At 37.1% G+C, this 20913-nt stretch overlaps 2 protein-coding genes across 2 annotated transcripts; both read right to left on the minus strand.

Moving 5' to 3' along the window:
• Nucleotides 1-1316: 1316 nt before the first annotated feature.
• Nucleotides 1317-8267, minus strand: LOC120412897 (protein G12-like). Its single transcript, XM_039573528.2, has 3 exons — nt 7489-8267; nt 1599-1771; nt 1317-1473 (listed from the first exon to the last, which is right to left on the minus strand). Exons 1-3 carry the CDS (start codon nt 7883-7885, stop codon nt 1366-1368), a joined length of 678 nt encoding a protein of 225 aa, XP_039429462.1. The 5' UTR covers nt 7886-8267; the 3' UTR covers nt 1317-1365.
• A 7730-nt stretch (nt 8268-15997) lies between these two features.
• Nucleotides 15998-20913, minus strand: LOC120412908 (solute carrier organic anion transporter family member 74D-like). The gene is made up of 6 exons (XM_039573544.2): nt 19887-20913; nt 19559-19829; nt 19297-19494; nt 19079-19220; nt 18911-19015; nt 15998-16605 (listed from the first exon to the last, which is right to left on the minus strand). The coding sequence occupies exons 1-6, from the start codon at nt 20896-20898 to the stop codon at nt 16093-16095; spliced, it is 2241 nt and encodes a 746-aa protein (XP_039429478.1). The 5' UTR covers nt 20899-20913; the 3' UTR covers nt 15998-16092.

Consider the following 20913-nt stretch of genomic DNA (forward strand, 5'->3'; position numbering starts at 1 on the left):
TCCCGTCGGCATTCGTCGTAATGGGCAACGAAACGGTTTGGGTTTGACCTGCCGGTCCTTGCAGGGCCGCGGCCAGTGACATCAAAATCATTGGGGTGATTCGAATGAACTCGGATGGAACGGTCAACTGGTTACTGCCCACGGTGACCGCTAAGGATTGGTCCGCGTTTGGAGTTTCCTTGACGGTGAACTGGTACGTGGTCGAGGCATGGCTGCTGGCGAACGCCAACAGTGCTAAAACGGCGAGAATTTTCATTTTTGAGATGAGTTGACGGGGTCGGGTGCTGCAATGGAACTGGCCCTAGCGTTGAGAGAATTGCCGTTTTATAGCTGTAGTTGTTGCATGTGATGAACATTTTCAGTGCAGACTGTTACTTGTATTTGGCGTCGATTAACTCTATGGTAATTCTTGCTTAAAAAAGAAAAAAATCTAAATGGTACAAAAAAAAATACAAATAGAATACTTTAATTTCCTTCAACGTAGATTTTTTCAAGCTGTTAAATCACTGTAATTTAAAAAAAGATGTTATGAGTTGACGTCAACCTCTTTGTTTCAGCTGTTAAAATACAGATTTCGCTAAGGTTTATTTCAAAACAGGAAATACTCTTACAAAATACATTCAAGGTTCACTGCAAATTTTCAATTTACAAGAAATTTTAAATAAAAGGAAGCTTTCAGCCGCAAACAGACCAGTTCTTCTGCAAAACCTTACATCAAAAACTCAACCTGAGATGCATACCGCCACCATTCTAGCAGTGCTGGCCTTCTTTGGGCTCAGCCAAGCCGCAGTTTACCCGTTTGCGGTGTCCATTACTCCGAACGTCGATCAGTCCGTAACGGTCGTCGTCGGCAATAGTCGGTTCGCCCTCCCGGCCAGCTTCGTTGCGGACTATCCAACCCTGCAACGGTTGTTCATAACGCCGATTTCAAACAGCCCCGGAACAACCTCCACCATCACGGTGTCAATCACGATGAACAACGACGGAAGCGTTACGTCAAGTGTCCAAGGTGCGGAAGGAACCGTGCAGGGAACCATGCCGGCTGCGATCGTCAACCAGCTCCGGACAGTTTTGCAGAGCATCATCGGAATGATTGACCCGGTGAAAACACCGCCGAGGGTTGGCAAAAAGTTCAAGGAATCGAAGGAATCCAAGCATGGGAAAAGTCGTCACCACCGTCATTAAGCTACAGAGCTGGTAGAATCGTTAAATTTTCAAAATAAAAATCATCAAATTTTTAATAAAAAGTCCAATTGATTCAATCTTTCTTTGAAAAGTAGAAATTATTAAATTAATGGATTATTCGAAAATTAGCAAATTTCAAAACATGGCTTTGGTAATAATTTTATTGCCTCTCACTGGTCATCAAAAACTACTGAAACTAAAGTATCGCTGAATCTGCTGAATCCATCCGGGAATATCGAAGCCATGCCGTTGCAATCTCCACAGAAGAATCCTCAGCTGCTGTGAACTCTGCAAGCAAAGATAAAAAACAGAAAAAAAGTTAAAACGACTGTAATTGAAACCCACAAACTTTGCCCGGAAAATCAATTTCAGCTAACTAATCCCTGAGTCCCCCCTATTGGATTTGGTCTCACCTGCAGCATGTTGAGCACGTTCTCGAACTCGCCGCTGCCGACCTGCTCGAAGAAGTACGAAAAGTCGTTGCTCGTCTCGAGCTTGTCGAAGAAGAGCAGGATTATCTCGTCCTGCGGCAACAGTGCCAATATGTCATCCACTAATCCGTTCAGGCCTCGGGTGGTCAGATTTACTGCAGGACGGACGGATGGACGGCAGCCAATCCCAACGGAGAAGCCCCAGCGATGGCAGCAGCAGGACCAGGATCCGGAAGCGACAGATAGGGAGAGACAGAAAGGGATATAAATTCATCAACATGTTGACTTTGGATCATAACAGCACCCACACACACTCTCTTATTGATAACGTGAAAGTTTGATTGGGTTTACTAGGGTTGTGCTAGGAAATTTATTTTTATTTTTTAGGATGTTAGTCCCCCACAACCCCTCTTTCAGAAAAGTCTTTTTTTTTTTGTCAAAAAGACCTCATGAAATTTGTCAAATTTGTTTAAAATAAAAAAAAACTTATTTTTGACTAATTTATTATTAGGGACCATCCATAAACCACGTGAACACTTTTTTGGGATTCTCAACCCCCCCGAAGGAAGGCGCCCTTCGTGGACAATTGTTCATACAAAAAATATTTTTTGTATGGAGAGTGGACAATCGCCATACCCCCATGGGGTTCCTTAGAAAAAGTCTCCGCTAATTTCAAATATTTTTTCACCAATTTGTATCAAAATAAACAAAGGACCATTCTTGACAAAAAAAACGTTCTCAAATAAGTACCAGCTCCGTTTTTGTCAGCTTCACAGCTAGTGTGCCCAATTATAATTGTCTATCCGGAGTAGATATCAAAATCAAACCAAATATCCAAAACATCCGCCTGGCACTAGAACCCCTTTGAAATCGCATTTGAAAGGTAAACGTCAGCATCACCATAACGCCCAGCAGGGATTTGTGCATAGGTGTTGTATCGCAACCGATAGTGTAGAAACCGTTCGATACTGCTGATGGCTGGTATGTACGGCAATCAAGCGCATCCCGGGCAAGTATTAATTTCTGAATAATTCTATTGGAAGCCACAACCATTTCTTCCGGCTGCAGAATAATTAAGGTGTGTGTTTTGTATTGTGAAGTGTATCTGTCTGTTGCTTAGGCGCGGACCATGCGATTGAATCAATCAAGTTGATTTTTTTTAGGCGAGATAATCTCAAGGTATGAGAAAATTCCAAAATTGGTTCTGCCTGTGCTAAGAAAACGGAGTAACAATTTTGGTCACATACACACACACTGTACCGAACTCAAAAATGAATGTTATATAAACCAAAACTATACAAGGATGTGGCCTATACGCCAGTGATAATTAATGTTAACTTTTTAGTGATCAAAGTGTCATAAAAATTGACATTTTTGTAAACATGTAATTTTACGGCATATACAGTGAGCGAGCCACACCCAACATACGAAAGGGTCATTATCATGCAAAATTTGCTGATAATTTTGAAAACTACTTTTAAAAGAATACGATCAAAATTATCACTTTCATCAGTATTTTATTCTTAAATTTCTGATAACTCCTGAAGACTACATGTGAACCCCATATGTTTACACAGCAATTCCATTTGAAAAGGGCACAAATCGAAAAAAGTTCCCCGATTGGGCTCAACATTTTTGTGGGGGTTCCTTGGCAAAAATAAGTAGACGCGTAGGGGAAGGTGGGGCAAGACGACCATATGGGGCAAGAGGAACAATCGCTCGTACGGCCGTAATTTTTACAATTTTGATTATTTCCAGTATGAGGAAATGTTGCTAGCAATGCAATTAGCTAATTCTACTACCACATAACCGCCAAAACGACGTAAACGCCACGGGGCTTAAGATTTAATGAAGTTTTTTCAAAAGCTTTGTTTTCTTATAATATTTGGAAACTACCAAACAAAGCTTAGGGTTCGTTTTAACGTGAAGACTTCCATCATTGCCATGATTTTTCGATCAAAGTTATAAATTTTGCGTCGCCATCAATATTTTGACAAAATTCCTTCTTCAAGTTGTTTAGAATGGTGTCTACACATGCTGATTCATTTTGGTAACGATTATCCCATTCCTTGCAAAGTTATGGAAATCGTCATTAATCAATGATTGCCAACTAGGACGTCAATGATTGTACCACAAAATTATATAAATTTTTAAACACATTTGGTTTAGACCAAAAACTCTTTCAGTGGCTTCAAGAAGGCAACAACCGGCACATGCTGATTCATTTTGGTGCAGAAATTCTTTAAATTGAATTCAATACAGAGCATTTTAGTGTGATGATCAAATTTCTTTGAAAATGATCAACGGCTTCACCTCAAGGCTCATTTTATAAAAAATGCTATTTTTCCTAGATCAGTAGTGTCCCTACCAATGACTTGCACGTATTATAAAGTATGATTTATGTTTTGGTTATTTTTGTAGAGAGTTTTTAAAAAATCTTGTTTAGGTGGGGCAAGTGTACCATATGGATTTTTAGTTTGGAAAAAATTACGAATTGCAACAACGTAATTTATTGGGAAATAAATACATGAAAGTACTTAAAAACTGATAAACAATTGTGAAAAAAAATTCTATTCAAAATAAAGTGACATTATGAAAATTTACTATTTATCATCTAAGTAATATTTTTTTTCGTAAAAACGATAAATTTTTTAGTAAAATATTATTATATAATCTAAAAATGAAAGAAAGTATTCAAATACATTCTAATCTGATGTATCTAAGTGATAACAGTTCAATTGTTAGCAAATTAACATGTTTTTTCATGCATTGTTCATCTTGCCCCAACGGGTTGTTCGTCTTGCCCCACTAGTTGAGTAGAACGTACGAAAAATCAAAAATTTTAAAATCAATTTTTTACATTAAAAAACAGGATTTTTTTAAAAACTTGTTCTAACAAAGTCTTAGTCAAGACCTAGAATAAGATGATTATAATAAAATCCGACAGATTTTTTAAATTTTTAATGAGTAATAACGAGCATTTCCTTAGCTTGTTACACTTGCCCCACTTTCCCCATTTTTTTTTTTATTTGGCCACCCTGACCTACACTGTGCTGGAGCGGTCCCAAAAGTGGCAATTTTCGTAAATTTTCTCAAAAAACACATTTTTCAAAAAATCATAACTCCGCTCCAGTTCAACTGATTTTAGCTGTCATGAATGGATTAATGGAAAAAATAATTTGAGGACCAACAAACAAGAAAAACATTTGAAAAATTCGTATGAAAACTTAAAATGGCGTTCTGACCATTTCTGGACCAAACATGTCTATGTCTGAAAATATTTTTATCGGATTCCTCGGAAAATTTTACGTAGCATAGGGTAGAGTAGTCATCAATGAGACACGGGGAACAATGATAAAATGGCTCTCACAAGTCGTAGTTTCAACCAATCAGGCTCATATTTGGGGGAAAGGTGTGTCTACTGGATACACGTCTGCCATATAAGTGGCTTTGGTTATGGACGCTCCCTTGAAAAGTAATTCATAAATGTTTAATTCTGGGGTGTAAAAGTAAATCATGGACAAAAAATACTTTTTCGCTCGTAGGCTGCCATTTACACCAAAACTAATATTTCTTCAAATGTCTTTCGACGTTCCATAGGGATTGAGTTGGGCTACAATGTCCTTTCATTAGATTTGGCCAAAATTTAGAATACACCCAGAATCCAGGACTGTCTCATTGTTCCCCACTCATTTCAGCCCATGGGTAACAATGAGACACTTTGATTTTTCTTCAATAAACTTTTCAAAATTGATGGAAATCTTTCAAAACATGAATTAAAAGTGATTTTTGGCATATTTATAGAGTTCAAACTTCATTTAACCAAAAATACAAAGTTATTTGGTATTAATATATGGATTTTACAAAATTTAAATACTTTTTAGTGTAACTTTTGTTATTAAAAGTTTCATGTTGGAAAAATTGCTCTAAAATGTTCAAGGCAAGTCACCTGCAATGGAACAATACAAAAAAATGATGTTTTGCTAGAAAAATGTTGATTTTCGTAGAGTGTCTTATTGTTCCCAAGCTGTCTCATTGTTCCTGCCAAGTGCGTCTACAATGAGACAGTTGAATAACTCTGGCTGTAGATGTCGGATCGATCTCATATTTTGGTCAATGATAGAACACATTAAAAGAAAGATAATGCAACTAAATGCTCATTAAGACATGCTGATGAAAAAAATAGAAAAATCGTTGAAAGTTGAAAACCAAAAGTGTCTCATTGATGACTACCCTACCCTACTCAAAAACTGGAGGTGTTCATTTACAGCATTCCAAGATATGCTTGTTTGCAAATAAAAGGTGGGATTTTCGGCGCACCGCACGCAAAATCGAGAAAATGTTGAAATCGGGAAAAATCAACTTTTTTAATAAAACTGCGATAACTTAAAAATTTCAGCGATGACCTATACACAGCGCCGTACCTAGGGGTTGGTGCAGTTGGCGACCGGCGGCGCCGAAATCGAGAATTGTACAAAATTTTCATGTCAACTATAACATCCTCATTAGATATTTGAAACAGAAAGGGCACCGAATCATGGAATAGAAATACCAATAACTAGATGATTTGGTTTAAAATATAAAAAATTAACATAAAATAATATTTTATCGAGGTTAAAAATTAAAAATTTAAATTTACGAATTAAAAATTAATCAATGAATACTGATGAAAATAAAAATCAATGCAAAACATAATTTAAAAAAATAAAATTATGAAATACGGGCAAACTACTCATCAATCCTTAGAAATTTTGGAAACTTTTGATTGCAAAACAACTGGACAGATGAATTATGCATTTTAAAACACTTTTTTCAATTCAAATGTTAGAATTGTGGCCTGTTGATTTGATAGCGGAAAACGACAAAAGTGATGAGAATTGATCGAGTGGCTTAGCGTGATTAAAATGGGTATATTTCCCCTAATTTCAATTTTTTTAACTCTTTTATTTTTTTATTTTTTTGGTCAGAGTTGAGCGACATAAACTTCAAAAAATATTTGCAAAGGCCCAAATTGAACGAAATTTTATACTTCGATGAACTAAGCTTGCTGTGATGTCTATCTAGACAAGATAGCACACGGGCATCAAGTTAAAATTTATTTTCAATTTTGAAAATGGATTTTTTTCTTTTTCCGTTTTAATTAACAAAACAAATACAAATCTGAAATACAAAAATTGAGGGTTTTACGAGCAGTTTTCCAATGAAATTGGAAAATTCGTAATTTTGAGTAGTATGACCTCGGATTCGTGATCTGGGACAAAACTTACCCCTTTGGACAAAGTTTCACGCAAATCGAAGAGGGGTCGGGGCAACTGCTGTGTGAGTTTGCGGAGAATGGCCCCAATTTTGTCAGTTCGACGCCAACGAATTATTTCAAGTAAATCTACCGTGGTTGATCAATTTCCGTTCAACAAAACAACTCTGGTCTGGCCCGCTGGCTAGAGTTATTATTGGCGCAACTTTGGGCAACTTTTTTCAAAGTTATGTTCACTGATAATCTTAGACCTGATTTCATCAATTAAATCATACAGAGATGATCAATTCTAAGTCAACTCTTTTATAAAATAAAAATATTTTGCTGTGACTTTCAGTTATATAAAATTTCATTAGTTTTAATAAAGCAAATATCTCTGAATGTAAATGCCATTGCAAACAGTTTTTAATGTTTATGGCTTTCACAGTTGTCCAAAATAATCTGGAGGTAATAGAGAATTTTTTTCAGACTTAACAAATTCAATTAAAATTGTTATATGCATTTATCATTTTTAGCAAGTTTGAGCTTGCGTAAAAATATTTTGAAAATCAGATAAATCTCCATTGACCGCTGAAAGTTTCGATGTGATTTGTGGATGACCCCCCAAAACAAACTCACAACTTCGCATCGCCTCATCCGGCTCGGCAAAGATTTCCTCCACGTCGAAGCGCTTGGTCAGCTCCCGCCACACGTGCACCACGCTGAACCCGATTCCGTCCAGATAGCGCCGAAAGCTGCGCACCTCGCTCAGGTTCATAATTTCCAGCTTGATCTGCGTGTAGTCCTCGCTGGACACGTAATCGAGCGCACTTTCCACCTGCGCGTCGTAGTGGTAGTAGTACTGCATCAGCGACTGCACGTCGTCGAACGGGATCAGGTTGAGAAAGTCTAAAATGTCCTGCTGGAGGTGGTGCCGGGGCTGCTCCTCGACGTGCCGGGTCGTTGGCAGGTTGTAGCCCGACGAAGAGGCACCCAGTGAGAACAGGAGGAGCAGGGACACTATGCTGGGCTCCATGGTGATTTTTTTCTGTTTTTTTTTTTTCTACTAATAATCTTGCTGTTATTTTTAATTTCACTCTTGTAGACACTTCAATCAGTTATTTTTTTTTTTTTCTAAACCATTCCCAAAACTAATGTTTTAACATTGTATAGGTTGGAATAAATTAATAACACTCAAATGAGGAAATTCAAAGCCTAAAGTTCCACCAAAAGTTTGCCACAACATCCGTGGCAAAGTCACTATCGCTACCACCATCGGGGACAATTACAAAACTCCCACTCCAACGTTTCACTTTTCACACTGCCGCACCCTTTTGCCAACTTCCCTTCCGAAATTTTCCAAAACGCCCAAAATGTGCTCGACCCAACCGCGACCGAGTCCGCGAACCAACTGCCTCCGGAGCTCCCAGGGCGTCAGCATTGCTGGGGCCGTAAAAGTCGCGGTCGTCGTCGTCGTTATCGCCATTGATTGAATTTAAATTGGTCCCTGGACGGATATTTCCCGCGTACCGCCACCAACCGGAGCTGGGCTGAGTTGTGGGTTGGTGATGATCTCGCGACGTTCGTGACTTCAACGGCGGCGACGCGTTGAACTAAATTTGTAAATAAGTCGTAACCGAGACGAACGTCACCACCACCGGGCGGAGCAGTTTGTCGTCAGCAAGTGTTTGAATGAAATTGTCCCCCGCTGAATGGAGATCTGGAGATCTGAGTGGATACTTGAACGGCCATAGGCGTGCAAAAAGGTATTATTTGAAGGAGTTTAAAAATCAGATCTTGAGGAAACCTGGATCTTAACAAAATGTGCTCGATACATTGAACATTTTGAAAATTTACCAACCTGGCTAGCTAGTAGTGCTGCCAGTTGAACTTCAAGGAAAGTTGTAATTTCGAGGGACGTTGTCATAAATTCTGTAACATTCCTCAGAGTGGACGAATCTCTCCACATTCTTCGGTAAAATTGTTTCATCGGTAAGATGACCCAAAATGGCTACAAAATTGACTCGTTTTTTGTTTTGCTTTGTTTTTTTTTTATCAGACATAGGCTCTATGGTCCCGAGACCTAAGTTTAACAAAACACATTGTTGCAATATTTCAAATTGCATAAGAATTAACACAGTCCTTTGAACTAAAAGGGAGACACTAGTGGTCGACAATATTATTTTTCAGATGTAAATAGGCACACAAAAAAAACGATTTTTATTGATTTTTTATTGATAAAAGTTGAATTGATACGTTTAATTTATTTTTTAATGGTTTTAATGGGTCTTAATGGCCGTAGAGCGTCCATTTTAAATCCATCGAAAAGTGTTCTGATTTTGGTTCTGATTAATATTCTTCAACAAAATTGTATAAAATATCAACTTAAATGATCAAAATTAGTGCGAGGGTCAATTAATGCCTTGAAAAAAAATCAAGAAAATATATGAATATTTTAAATTTATAGGCTGTCTTGCAATTCGTACAACACACTATGACAAAATAATCTTATATTTTGTGCAGTACTATTTTTCAAATCACAGTGTTTGGACAGCGAGTAAAATGAATCCATGCTTCAAAACCATAAAATTGCTTTTACTTATGGCTCTGTGAACAGTTTGAGAGAACAAGAAAAAGAATAATATAGAGAAGACGTTGAAATGAAAAAAAAAAATCATGAAGAAAGTATGGATTTGTTGGCAAATATTTTTTCCATAACAAATCTTACTTGTTTGCGCTCAACCTTAAAAACCACCTTTTCTTCACGAGAAATGTTTTTCTTTTTCAGAAAAGAAAAAATTTACAAATACAAATACAAATATACAAATATACAAATATTTTACAATGTTAGTTTTTGCCCTGTAGGCCAAGAAGATGGCACTTTTTGGTCTGAATTTTGTCATATTCGGAATCCTCGGACAGTTTCACGTAAGTTAAAAGTATTGGAGTGGTAAATTTGGTTTAAAAAATAATTAAATAAAACATTTTTGAAAAAAGAAATAGATCTTATTTACCCTATGATCAATACGTCAAATGCTGTATCAAGTAGGCGAAAACCTGTTTTACCCCTAATCCAACAAATTGTTAAAAAATATTTTAATTCATTCTAAATGGCAATTTTTCCAATCAAATTTACAACTCCAATACTTCTAACTTACGTGAAATTGTCCGAGGATTCCGAATATAACAAAATTGAGACTAAAAAGTGCCGTCTTCTTGGCCTACAGGGCAAAAACTAACGTTGTAAAATGTTTGCTCTAGAAAAATCGTAAAACTATGAGAAAAACTGCGATTGGCCAAAAAGTTATCACCGTAGGCTTATAGTCCATGAAATTCCCTAACTTTTGACCTATGGGAGTATGGGTGTTGGAGGCTGTTGCCAAAAGTTATTAAGGTTTTAAAAAAATCCATTTTTAACAGTAATTTGCAAAAGCTATGAGAAAAAGTCAAACCAATCCTGGATGTCTATAGCACATTTTGAAGGGCTTCAAAATACCATTCGAATGCATCTAAGAGAGTTGGAATTGATGAAGTTTTACGGAAATGCGAGCAATTTTAAGATTTTTCATGTGTTTTGGACCTCAAACTTCAATGCCCGTTTTAACCCACTTCTCTTTGTCGTAGAGGGCTCATATTTGGCATGAGTTCATCTCATGTACAGACAAACAAACCCTGAAAGTTTCATCCAAATCGGAGCACATCGATACGACCTCTAGAACAAACTGAGCAGAATCTACAAATACTGCCTCTTAAGAACTACCTTTTCACTAGAAATGTATTTTTAAGAAATCACAAATCAAAGATTTTAAATATTTGGAGCAAGATTTTGAAATATGTTTGCATTTTTTGCATACCTTCTATAAGATACGAAATAGTTTTTTTTAATGATTCAGCTAAATAAATGACTTCGGCTAAACGAATTTTCAAATCAATAAAAGTAGTTTAGACGCTATTTCATATTAAAACCCCTTACGCTCTGTTAGCTCAAGTGTAAATTCCCTACATTAAACTGTAAACACTTTTTATCAAATTAACCAAATTCTTACACAACCCCTTTTTGAGACATCAATTGATATTTTTTTCAATTTTCATCCAATTTGGCCATGGTAAACATAATCGTGAAAAAAAACTTAATTTTGATCTAGGCAAAAAGGGGTACCTTATTTTCAGATGATATTACAACAATTTTCGTTCAAAAAACTAACCAGAATTCTAAAAGTTAATTTTCATTCCAAAATATCGTAATTTTTGTTGCTTTGCGAATAAACAAGATCTCAGTTGTGGAAGCTTCAGAAACTAATTATCTGAAATATACCTTGATTAAAATTTTCAGACGTACTGGCAATTTATAAGAACAGTAAATTGAATTGAATAAAATAAAATTGAGTTTTTTTATAATTATTTTTTTTTTGGAAATTGAAAAAAAATGTTCTTTAATTTTGGGAATTCCCGGGATATTTACAAATTTCCCGGGAAACGGGATATATTTTTTTTCCGGGAATTCTAGGGAAATTTTTTCCCGGGACGGGAAATTGGACGCTCTAAATGACCGTATTTACAAAATACGTTTATTTTAATTTTGATTATATATAAATTGTAAAATCTGGTACCGGAGTCATAAATTGACACACAAAAAAAAATCGCAAAAAAAAATCATTTTTCGATTCTCAATAAAATTGGGAATAAAAAAATTCTATATACCTATTGCTTTTTTATCAAAACCAACGTTGAAAGTAGAAGTAGTAGTGGAAGGTTTTTTTTCGGAAAATATCCTTTTTAAAATTTCAAAATACTTTGTTAAAAAAAGCTTTCCAGTAGACAAATTAAAATCTGTGAAATTTTTCTGCAATTCTTTTTAAGATATGACTGGTAAATTTTGTGAAAATTAGCTTTTCTCAGTGTCATCTTGTCAGCCTTGGTTTTTTAGCTTCAGCTTCAGATTTTCAATTCTAAAATAATGAATATGATAAGAATCAAGGTTTACTATTGAGGGCTCAAAACACTTAGTTCTGACATTAAAAAAAAACTGTATTTTTTATTTTTCCATTCATTTTTAAAGAAAAATGCAATTTCACAGAAAATTTAATATTCAACATTGAAATTGAAACAATAGTTTTCGAGATATCGCAAGTATAGGTAAAAAACTTATATTTCTCTAAATTTAAACCAGTGGTCAGATTAACTAAGTCTGAATAAAAGAACTATAATAAATTTACTCAGCTTTAAAATATTTTTTTTTTATGCGGGGATGCTCTTTATTTATAAAGTAAATTAAATTGCAATTTTTATAAATCCCTTTGATTAAAAAAAGGTGTATTGTACCAAAATGCATAGGCACAATTTAATTTTGCACAATAAAATTGGCAAAATTGAATATTTGGAAAACATCTTTTAGAAATTTTGTTTGATGATGCAGTCCAAACTTGATTATCCAAAGTCTGATTATCCGGAGTTTCGATTATCCGAAGTTCGATTATTCAATGATTTGTAAGGGACTGCTGTATCACAGCCATCTGGGATTAATAATTTTCTAATCACTTTAAAGAAGTTTATTATTTTTCAAATTATAGCCATTTTTAGTTTAGTTTTAAAAACACTCACAGTTATACATTTTTTTTGAGTGTTCATGTTTGTCCATTTTTTTAAAAACTCAATATTTTGATTGTTAGAGCTTTGCTGATACGACCCTTAGTTGTTGAGATATTGCCATGCAAAGATTTAAAAACAGAAAAATTTATGTTTTCTAAGTCCTACCCAAATAACAACCCGTCATTTACTAATGTCGATGTGTCAGCAACTAATGGTCCGATTTTCAATGTTAAAATATGAAACATTCGTGAAATTTTTCAATCTTTTCGAAAACAGTATTTTCTTTTTTTTTTAAATCAAGCAAAACATTTCAAAAGGGCAAAACATTTAATATTACGCAAATAAAAAAAATTATAAACTGCGACTATTGAAAAATCTTACCTAACAATGGCTATAATTTGAAAACGTTGCACTTTAACAAAATTTCACTAAAGTACGTTTTGATTACAAATTTAATTTAGCATCGAAAAATGAAGTTGATAAATGTTTGGGACCAGTGTTTCGAATTTTTGAAAAAAAAAATCAGTATTGATTCAAAAGTTCATAACTCGGTCAAAGATTTTGAGCACATTCTGGAAATTTCAGTTTACAGTCGATGTCCCCTAAAACATATAAATTCCGAAAAAACCCGATTTAATCCCACCAGGGGTGAGATAGAGCCTTTCTTACTAAAGAATATAACTTCTCTCAATTCACAACATCGACTTGATACAAAAAATCTTATGATGAAAGCAAGGTATTATTAATGATGTGTTTTCTAAAAGAAATTGAAAACACAATTTTCACCTATCGAATATTTTTAATCGTACAAATTCTTAGCTTCCAATGCGCAAGTGACGACACACACCGCGGTTTTGGTTTTCTAGTTTTGGTACGAGCCCAAAAACCGAACAAAGCAGGCGCAAAGCAAAACCGAGTTAACCGCACAGTGGGAAGCTTGCCATTCAGCGTCTACGAAAGTGAGAGAGTCAGAGATAGATATTTTTACAACCGCACCACTACACACTCAATCGCAATACCTTAGGTAGATAGCCATTGGCGTCGCGAGCATTGAAAACTTTGAAAACGATATAAAGCTTAGAAGCTTCGAAAGCTCCTATTGGAATCCAATGAACTCTGTTTAATAAAACGACACGACAAATGAAGCCTACTTAAAGGCGATTTTAGGAGCACACGGGAAACAAATTGATTGTACCCGGATGAATGTCCTATAGCAAAAAAGTTTTTGCATTAACATTGGACAGTTATGCAAAAACGGACAGAGCAAAAGAAACCGAAAAGCTACGATATCTTACATGTTGAAGGAAACATCGGTAGACAAGCTACTACGAACGAGTATAAGTCGAGCCGAAACATATGCGCCAGCATTCTCGCGCCAGTATTCGAAGCTCAACTTGACAACTTGGCGACGAAGCGTCGAAAATCGATGCAGTGTGATTTTTTAGCGATTTTTCGGTTTAAAATTCATGCTGAATCGACATATTTACGAAGCTGGAAATGACGTCCTGGCTTAAAGTAAAACCTATACCTTTCTTTAGTAAGAAAGGCAAAAAGTAAATCGTTCTAAAAATTGATCGGGATTGCCGATCGATGTCGAATTTGTTTCAGATGCTCGCTCATGGTCTGTACTATGAATGTAGGAAGAAATTTTGGATAAAATCAGAAATGAAAAATGTTGACGAATGTCACCAGATGGGCTTTTACCTTTTTTTAGGGATTTTGTTTCTTATGGTAGGTCAATCAAACGGCTCTAACTACAGAACCATATTATGAATCTGGATGAAAATTTGGGAGGTTGTAGGGCTCGAAAAATGCAATTTTTGAGATAAATAAAAGATATGAAAATGAAAAAATTGGACCATATTTTCATTTGGAAACTGTGTATTTTCTGGAAAAGTCTGGCCGCATCCGAAAACAGATGGATAATTCGAAATTTGCGCGGCAACTCGCCCAGGTTCAGCACACTAGCTTTCATCTGCATTTAGGAGAATCGAAATCGGATTTATGGGAGCTGAGAACGGCGCGACACAAAATTTTGCAAAATTTTACCACATACGAACATCACTCGACCTCCACGGAATTTATTTTCTCAAAATTCGAGGGTTCGAGATAGACGAGTTCTGTCAAGGTGAATCGATAGAGCGTCGAAAATCGATGCAGTGTGATTTTTTAGCGATTTTTCGGTTTAAAATTCATGCTGAATCGACATATTTACGAAGCTGGAAATGACGTCCTGGCTTAAAGTAAAACCTATACCTTTCTTTAGTAAGAAAGGCAAAACGTATTTTTCATCGAAAAAAACACTAAAACAGTTTTAAAAATCCCACCTTCCTTTTCTCTTATCCACATTTCCTCCCCCCCTTTCAGTGTAGTCCTTATCCATACCTACAACTTTGCCGAAGACAACCAATCGATCAAAAAATTCTTTCCAAAGATACAGATTTGTGAACAAATGTGACATTACGTGTTATAAGTATAGGAAAAACGTGTCCAGGGGTGGAGGTACATTTTGACTGATTTTAGCGTGACGTACGTTAAGGATGAAGTCCAAATCATAATCATTTTTTTAGTTAATCAGGAAGAAAATAGATTGATGAGTATTTCTTAAAGTTTAATTCTTTCCTTCTCTTTTAATTAACCTGCCGGCAGTCGTTCTAGTGTACTTTGTGCACCGTTTGTAAGAACTTTGATAAGAGAGGCCGAAATATACGACTTCCGAAAGGTTTACTTAGCTGAGTTATCAAATTCAAACAAATTAAAATAATAAATACATAGATCCATCACAAGTTTATATTAAATATATCAATCAAAGACCAAACAAATATCCTTTTTTTCCACACCCATGGCATCCAAATTCTGATATCGCTACCAATGGTCTCAACACCGTTCAAAGGAGAGGGAGAGACGCACCGCCAGTTTCTCGAGCAGTGAGTGGTGATTCGATTATCCAATTTATGAGCAAGTAGCTGGTAATTTGGCTATAGGGACACTCCATGTCTGTGCGTTGCCTGTTTGGTTGTGTCCAACGACCACCGCTCGCTCATCATTCTGGCCAAGTCTTGCCAAGTGTAAATAAATAGCGGAAATTTGCCTTTCACACCCAAACCCAGCTCGGCTCGGGATGAATGAATATGCAGTTTCAGGTCCCTGTGGCCTGCAAGTTGCAATTTCGGAGGCCAATCAAATCTACAAAACTTATCGCCCTGCTCTAATTGAAAGTGCTTCCTAATTGGATTACTTTCCCCTTAGGGGAGCAGTTATGGATGAGGGGAGAGGAGGTCAGTTGTCGTCAGTTGGGAATGCACGTAGTAAACCATCAACGGAAATACTTCGTCTCGTCAACATTTTAATTGAGTTGAATTGTTGAACCGAAGACAGATTGGCTCACTGACAGTTTTCATCACTGGCAGTAGTCATTTCTATTGAGCTTTTTACAATCGAACATCTTTGCAAAGAAGAACTCAAGTAGATTCTCAAGTGTCTTTTTCTGGCAACCAAAACACAACAGATGTTTTGCCTTCTCATTATGTACACACAACCAACACGTGTTATCTCCAGATAAAGTTCAGCACCTTTATTGCAGAGTTCAAGTTCAAAACACATCTTTATCACCCCCTGAATTATGCGCCGGTTATCACTCTCAGCAAACTCAGTTCATTGACGCTCGCTGGATTCCTTCATCAATCCCGTCATTTCCTGTTGCTGAAGTTCCGTGCCGTTTTTTTCCTCCTCTTCTGGAACCACTTTTCCTTCGCTGTCAAAGATCTTGAAGTTCTTCGAGTACCACCACGTCCCGACGTCGAAGCAGGTTCCAATGATGACAAACACCGCCGAAGTGTAGTTCATGGTGGTTCGCAGCGCCTGGCCATCGTACAGCCAACAGTTTCCTTTCTTGGAACAGGTTTGACCCCACAGGACGCAGGTTCGATCGATGATGGCCCCGAAGATGATCGGAGCCGGCAGGAAGGACAGCAGCGTGTTGACGGCCATCGAAAGGCCCATCGAGATGGCTTTGTCCCTTTCCTCGACGCACCGCAGGCCGATCAGAAAGTTGGCCGCCGATTCGGTGCCTCCGATGAACTTGTTGATGCACAGCACCAGCAGGAACATATAGAACGGTGTCATGCAGTCCACCGGGCACGATCCGGACGTGGCCGTTCCAGCGTACTGGAAAATGGAGATGAGGTTTGGAAATGGGTTTGAAACTGTTGCATCTAAGTTTTTTGTTTTTTTTTTTTTGGTTAATCATATTTTCTTTCTCATTTCTGACAAAATATTATCGAGTGTCCAGTAGGGTTACAAGAAAATTTGTTTTCTTTTAACCTTGGTGCTCGATTTCTTTAACAAAAATAAATCGGTTAAGGTTTATGTTTTTATCGGAAAAACATCGCCGCAGAATTCGAAAAGCCTATTTTGGATATAAAAAAAAATATAATTTTAGTTCTGAAAGGATGTATGGATTTTTCATTGGCTTTATTATTCAATTTAGATTTAATAGTTTCAAAAAAGTATGAATGATTTTTCAATTTCATCCATGGAAAAAATGTTAGCTGCATTTCATTTTATTTCGTTGCTGTTTGGAAATTTTGCGCTGCATACCTTTAAAATGAAAATTGATTTTAAATAAATTTGAAATGAATTTTAAACTTCAATACTTCTTTCAGCTTTTGTCTCAGAATCATTATAAATGAGCAATTCTCTGAGATTTCGGTCATTTGTTTTTTTTTTTGTATTTTTTAATCCGGCTGAAACTTTTTTGGTGCCTTCGGTATGCCCAAAGAAGCCATTTTGCATCATTAGTTTGTCCATATAATTTTCCATACAAATTTGGCAGCTGCCCATACAAAAATGATATGTGAAAATTCAAAAATCTGTATCTTTTGAAGGAATTTTTTGATCGATTTGGTGTCTTCGGCAAAGTTGTAGGTATGGATATGGACTACACTGAAAAAGAAATGATACACGGTAAATTTTAATTTAACTTTTTGTCACTAAAACTTGATTTGCAAAAAAACACTATTTTTATTTTTTTTAATTTTTTTTATATGTTTTAGAAGACATAAAATGCCAACTTTTCAGAAATTTCCAGAATGGGCAAAAAATCTTTGACCGAGTTATGATTTTTTGAATCAATACAGATTTTTTCAAAAAATCGAAATATTGGTCGCAAAAAATTTTCAAATTCATTTTTCGATGTAAAATCGAATTTGCAATCAAAAAGTACTATAGTGAATTTTTGATAAAGTGCACCATTTTCAAGTTATAACCTTTTTTAGGTAACTTTTTTGAAAATAGTCGCAGTTTTTCATTTTTTAAAAATAGTGCCCATGTTTGCCCACTGTTGAAAAACATATTTTTGAAAAGCTGAGAAAATTCTCTATATTTTGCTTTTTCGGACTTTGATGATACGACCCTTAGTTGCTGAGATATTGCCACGCAGAGGTTAAAAAACAGGAAAATTGATGTTTTCTAAGTCTCATCCAAACAACCCACCATTTTCTAATGTCGATATCTCAGCAACTATAGGTCCGATTTACGATGTTAAAATATAAAACATTCGTGAAACTTTCCGATCTTTTCGAAAAAAAATATTTTCAAGAATTTTAAATCAAGACTAACATTTCAAAAGGGCCAAACATTCAATATTACGCCCTTTTCAACAGTGGGCAAACATGGGCACTATTTTTAAAAAATGAAAAACTGCGACTATTTTCAAAAAAGTTACCTAAAAAAGGTTATAACTTGAAAACGGTGCACTTTATCAAAAATTCACTAAAGTACTTTTTGATTGCAAATTCGATTTTATATCGAAAAATGAATTTAAAAAATTGTTGCGACCATTATTTCGATTTTTTGAAAAAAACCTGTATTGATTCAAAAAATCATAACTCGGTCAAAGATTTTTTGCCCATTCTGGAAATTTCTGAAAAGTTGGCATTTTATATCTTCTAAAACATATAAAAAAATTAAAAATAGTATTTTTTTGCAAATCAAGTTTTAGTGACAAAAAGTTAAATAAAAAATCACAATTTTTTTTACCGTGTATCATTTTTTTTTCAGTGTAGTCCATATCCATACCTACAACTTTGCTCAAGATACCAAATCGATCAAAAAATTCCTTCAAATGATACAGATTTTTGAATTTTCACATATAATTTTTGTATGGACAGCTGTCAAATTTGTATGGAAAATTATATGGACAAACTAATGATGCAAAATGGCTTCTTTGAGCATACCGAAGGCACCAAAAAAGTTTCAGCCGGATTAAAAAATACAAAAATTAAAATTAAAGAAAAAAGACCGATTCCGTAGAGAACTGCTCAAATATAATAGTAGTTTATGCAACAAGTTGCAAAAAGAACATTTTTTCAACACGAGTCATACATTTATCCAACGAGGTTTACCGATCTGGAATGATCTGATTTCTGAACACAAATAGATTTGTATATTGTTGTGATCAAATGCTACTTACTGTTCGAACAGGCTGTTCACTAGTAGTCTCGTTGTAAGAATCAATCAGCGACGCAGCATAGGAAACATTCAGTTCACTCAGGATACAAGAACAGTCGCTGAAGAGCTGATATCGAAAAAAAAGTCTCAATAACCTCACTCAGTTCAAACAACTTTATGCAAATCATACCATTTTCCCATCAGGCTGCTTGATCTGCTCCTTACAACCAGCGTGACACGGTGACAGATAAGTGTTCCCATCACTGCCACAGATCGGTGCATACTTTACGAACTCACAGTTGCATCCCAAGCTGCACTCCATACCCTGAGAGCTAAGTTAACAAAACGAGAAAAGTTCGAGTCTGCTTCACTATCTCGTTGAGTAGCTTAAGCGGAGGTGTCACTCACTTGCTGACTATGGCCGTGTTGTTCAGGTTGTTACATCCTAAATAGGCGTAGAACACGATGCCACAGGATGTCAGAATGCTGGTTACAATGTTCCAACCGGCAAGCTGCCGCGAGTTGGGCTTGATTCGCTGGATAACGGCTCCAGCAACTAGCAATCCTAGGGCGGAGAACACCAGCGATGTAGAGCCGGTAACCATGCTAGAACAATTCCGACATTGAAGAAGTTGGTTTCATTTCATAGATCAGAGAGAGAGATGCTCACTTGGCTTGCGAGGGTGTTAGGCGGTACTGGATTTCGATGTACTTTGACTGGAACAGAAAGTATGGCATGTATCCGAACATGTAGAACACGTTGGCCGCGTTGTTGAACACGTACGCCTTGTTGGTCAGCAGCCGCTTTATGGTAACCTTCAGGTCTTCAAACGAAACTTGGGGTTCCAGGTCGTCAACGACTGTACCGCCGCTGGCCATGCTGGCCTGACGGGACAGCGATTTGCGTTCCGCAGCACGTGGAAGGATTTTCGGGAAACCACCTGAAATTGCACTTTATTTTCATACTCAGTTCTTGTCGGAAATCATAAAAAACTCACCAAAGATCGGGGCCACCAACAGCAGCACCGCTCCCAACACGATCCATCCGACCCACCAGGCACCAATCCAACGGGGGTCCGAACTGTTATATCCCGGATCAACTCCGGGGAACACAAAGTACTTCAAGCAGAGGGAAGCCATCGAAAAGCCCAGCATCGGCCCAAGCCTTCGACCAAACGCGGCCAGGCTCGCCAGGAAGGGGACCTTTTCCTTCCGGATGTTGTCGTCCAGGTACGTTAGACCTAGCGTAAAGTACAGCGAAGTTCCGGCTCCGGAGAGGAAACTTCCAAAGAAGAGAAGCATCTGTGGTTTCAGGTTTCCCAGGTCCGTGGAGCAATCCGGCGGGAGTCGGCTTTCGTCGCACAGGTTGTTGCTTCCCTTTGATGTTACGGTAGCGTTTCCGAAGTCTTGTTGTATCATATCTTGAACGTTTGGTCCAAACAGGAAATGTGGCAATGCGTTAACGAAGCAAGAAAGCCCCATGCTTAGAATGCCAAGGGCGATCCACAGCGGCTTCCTCTTGTTGGACGCATAGTATGACAGGAACAGTGATGCGAGAACAAAAGAAAGATCCGAGCCGGCCGTTATAATGCCGGCATTCTTCGACGATATCTGGATGCTCTTCTCAACGGTGGACAGTGTTCCATAAAAGTAAGCACTCGTCGAACCGAACAAACATCCAACAAATCCGAACAAGAACACGTACAACTTTTTGCTGGCCAGTCGCTGCCAAAACCTCCCCCTGAATACCCAGAACCCACACTGAACGTCCTGCTCACTGTACGCGGACACCGATCGTTCCAACGGGATCTTCCTAGGTTGACCGCTCCCTTCCACGTCTTTCCCATCCTGCTCGTCCACACCCAGGAAGGAGGTTGTCTTGCCGCCGGAGGACATCGCGGTTCGATGCGGTTGCGGTTCCCCGATGGATGACAGCGAACTGAAACCAACTGTCCAGATGAAGATCATGATCTCTGGCACTTGTAGATGCGTTATCAGTTGCAGATTCATGGTGGCGGCGGCAGC

This window comes from Culex pipiens, chromosome 3, assembly GCF_016801865.2.
Source record: "Culex pipiens pallens isolate TS chromosome 3, TS_CPP_V2, whole genome shotgun sequence".
Taxonomy (NCBI): Eukaryota; Metazoa; Arthropoda; class Insecta; order Diptera; family Culicidae; genus Culex; species Culex pipiens.

What these genes read in the sequence shown, in the direction of transcription:
- LOC120412908 (XM_039573544.2), bottom strand. Translation starts at nt 20,898, where the DNA reads ATGAATCTGCAACTGATAACGCATCTACAAGTGCCAGAGATCATGATC. An exon ending in CTAACACCCTCGCAAGCCAA is followed by an intron (nt 19,495 to 19,558) that starts GTGAGCATCTCT and finishes GAATTGTTCTAG; the next exon opens with CATGGTTACCGGCTCTACAT. An exon ending in AACACGGCCATAGTCAGCAA is followed by an intron (nt 19,221 to 19,296) that starts GTGAGTGACACC and finishes TTGTTAACTTAG; the next exon opens with CTCTCAGGGTATGGAGTGCA.
- LOC120412897 (XM_039573528.2), bottom strand. Translation starts at nt 7,885, where the DNA reads ATGGAGCCCAGCATAGTGTCCCTGCTCCTCCTGTTCTCACTGGGTGCC. An exon ending in GGATGAGGCGATGCGAAGTT is followed by an intron (nt 1,772 to 7,488) that starts GTGAGTTTGTTT and finishes TCCGTCCTGCAG; the next exon opens with TAAATCTGACCACCCGAGGC. An exon ending in ACGTGCTCAACATGCTGCAG is followed by an intron (nt 1,474 to 1,598) that starts GTGAGACCAAAT and finishes CTTTGCTTGCAG; the next exon opens with AGTTCACAGCAGCTGAGGAT.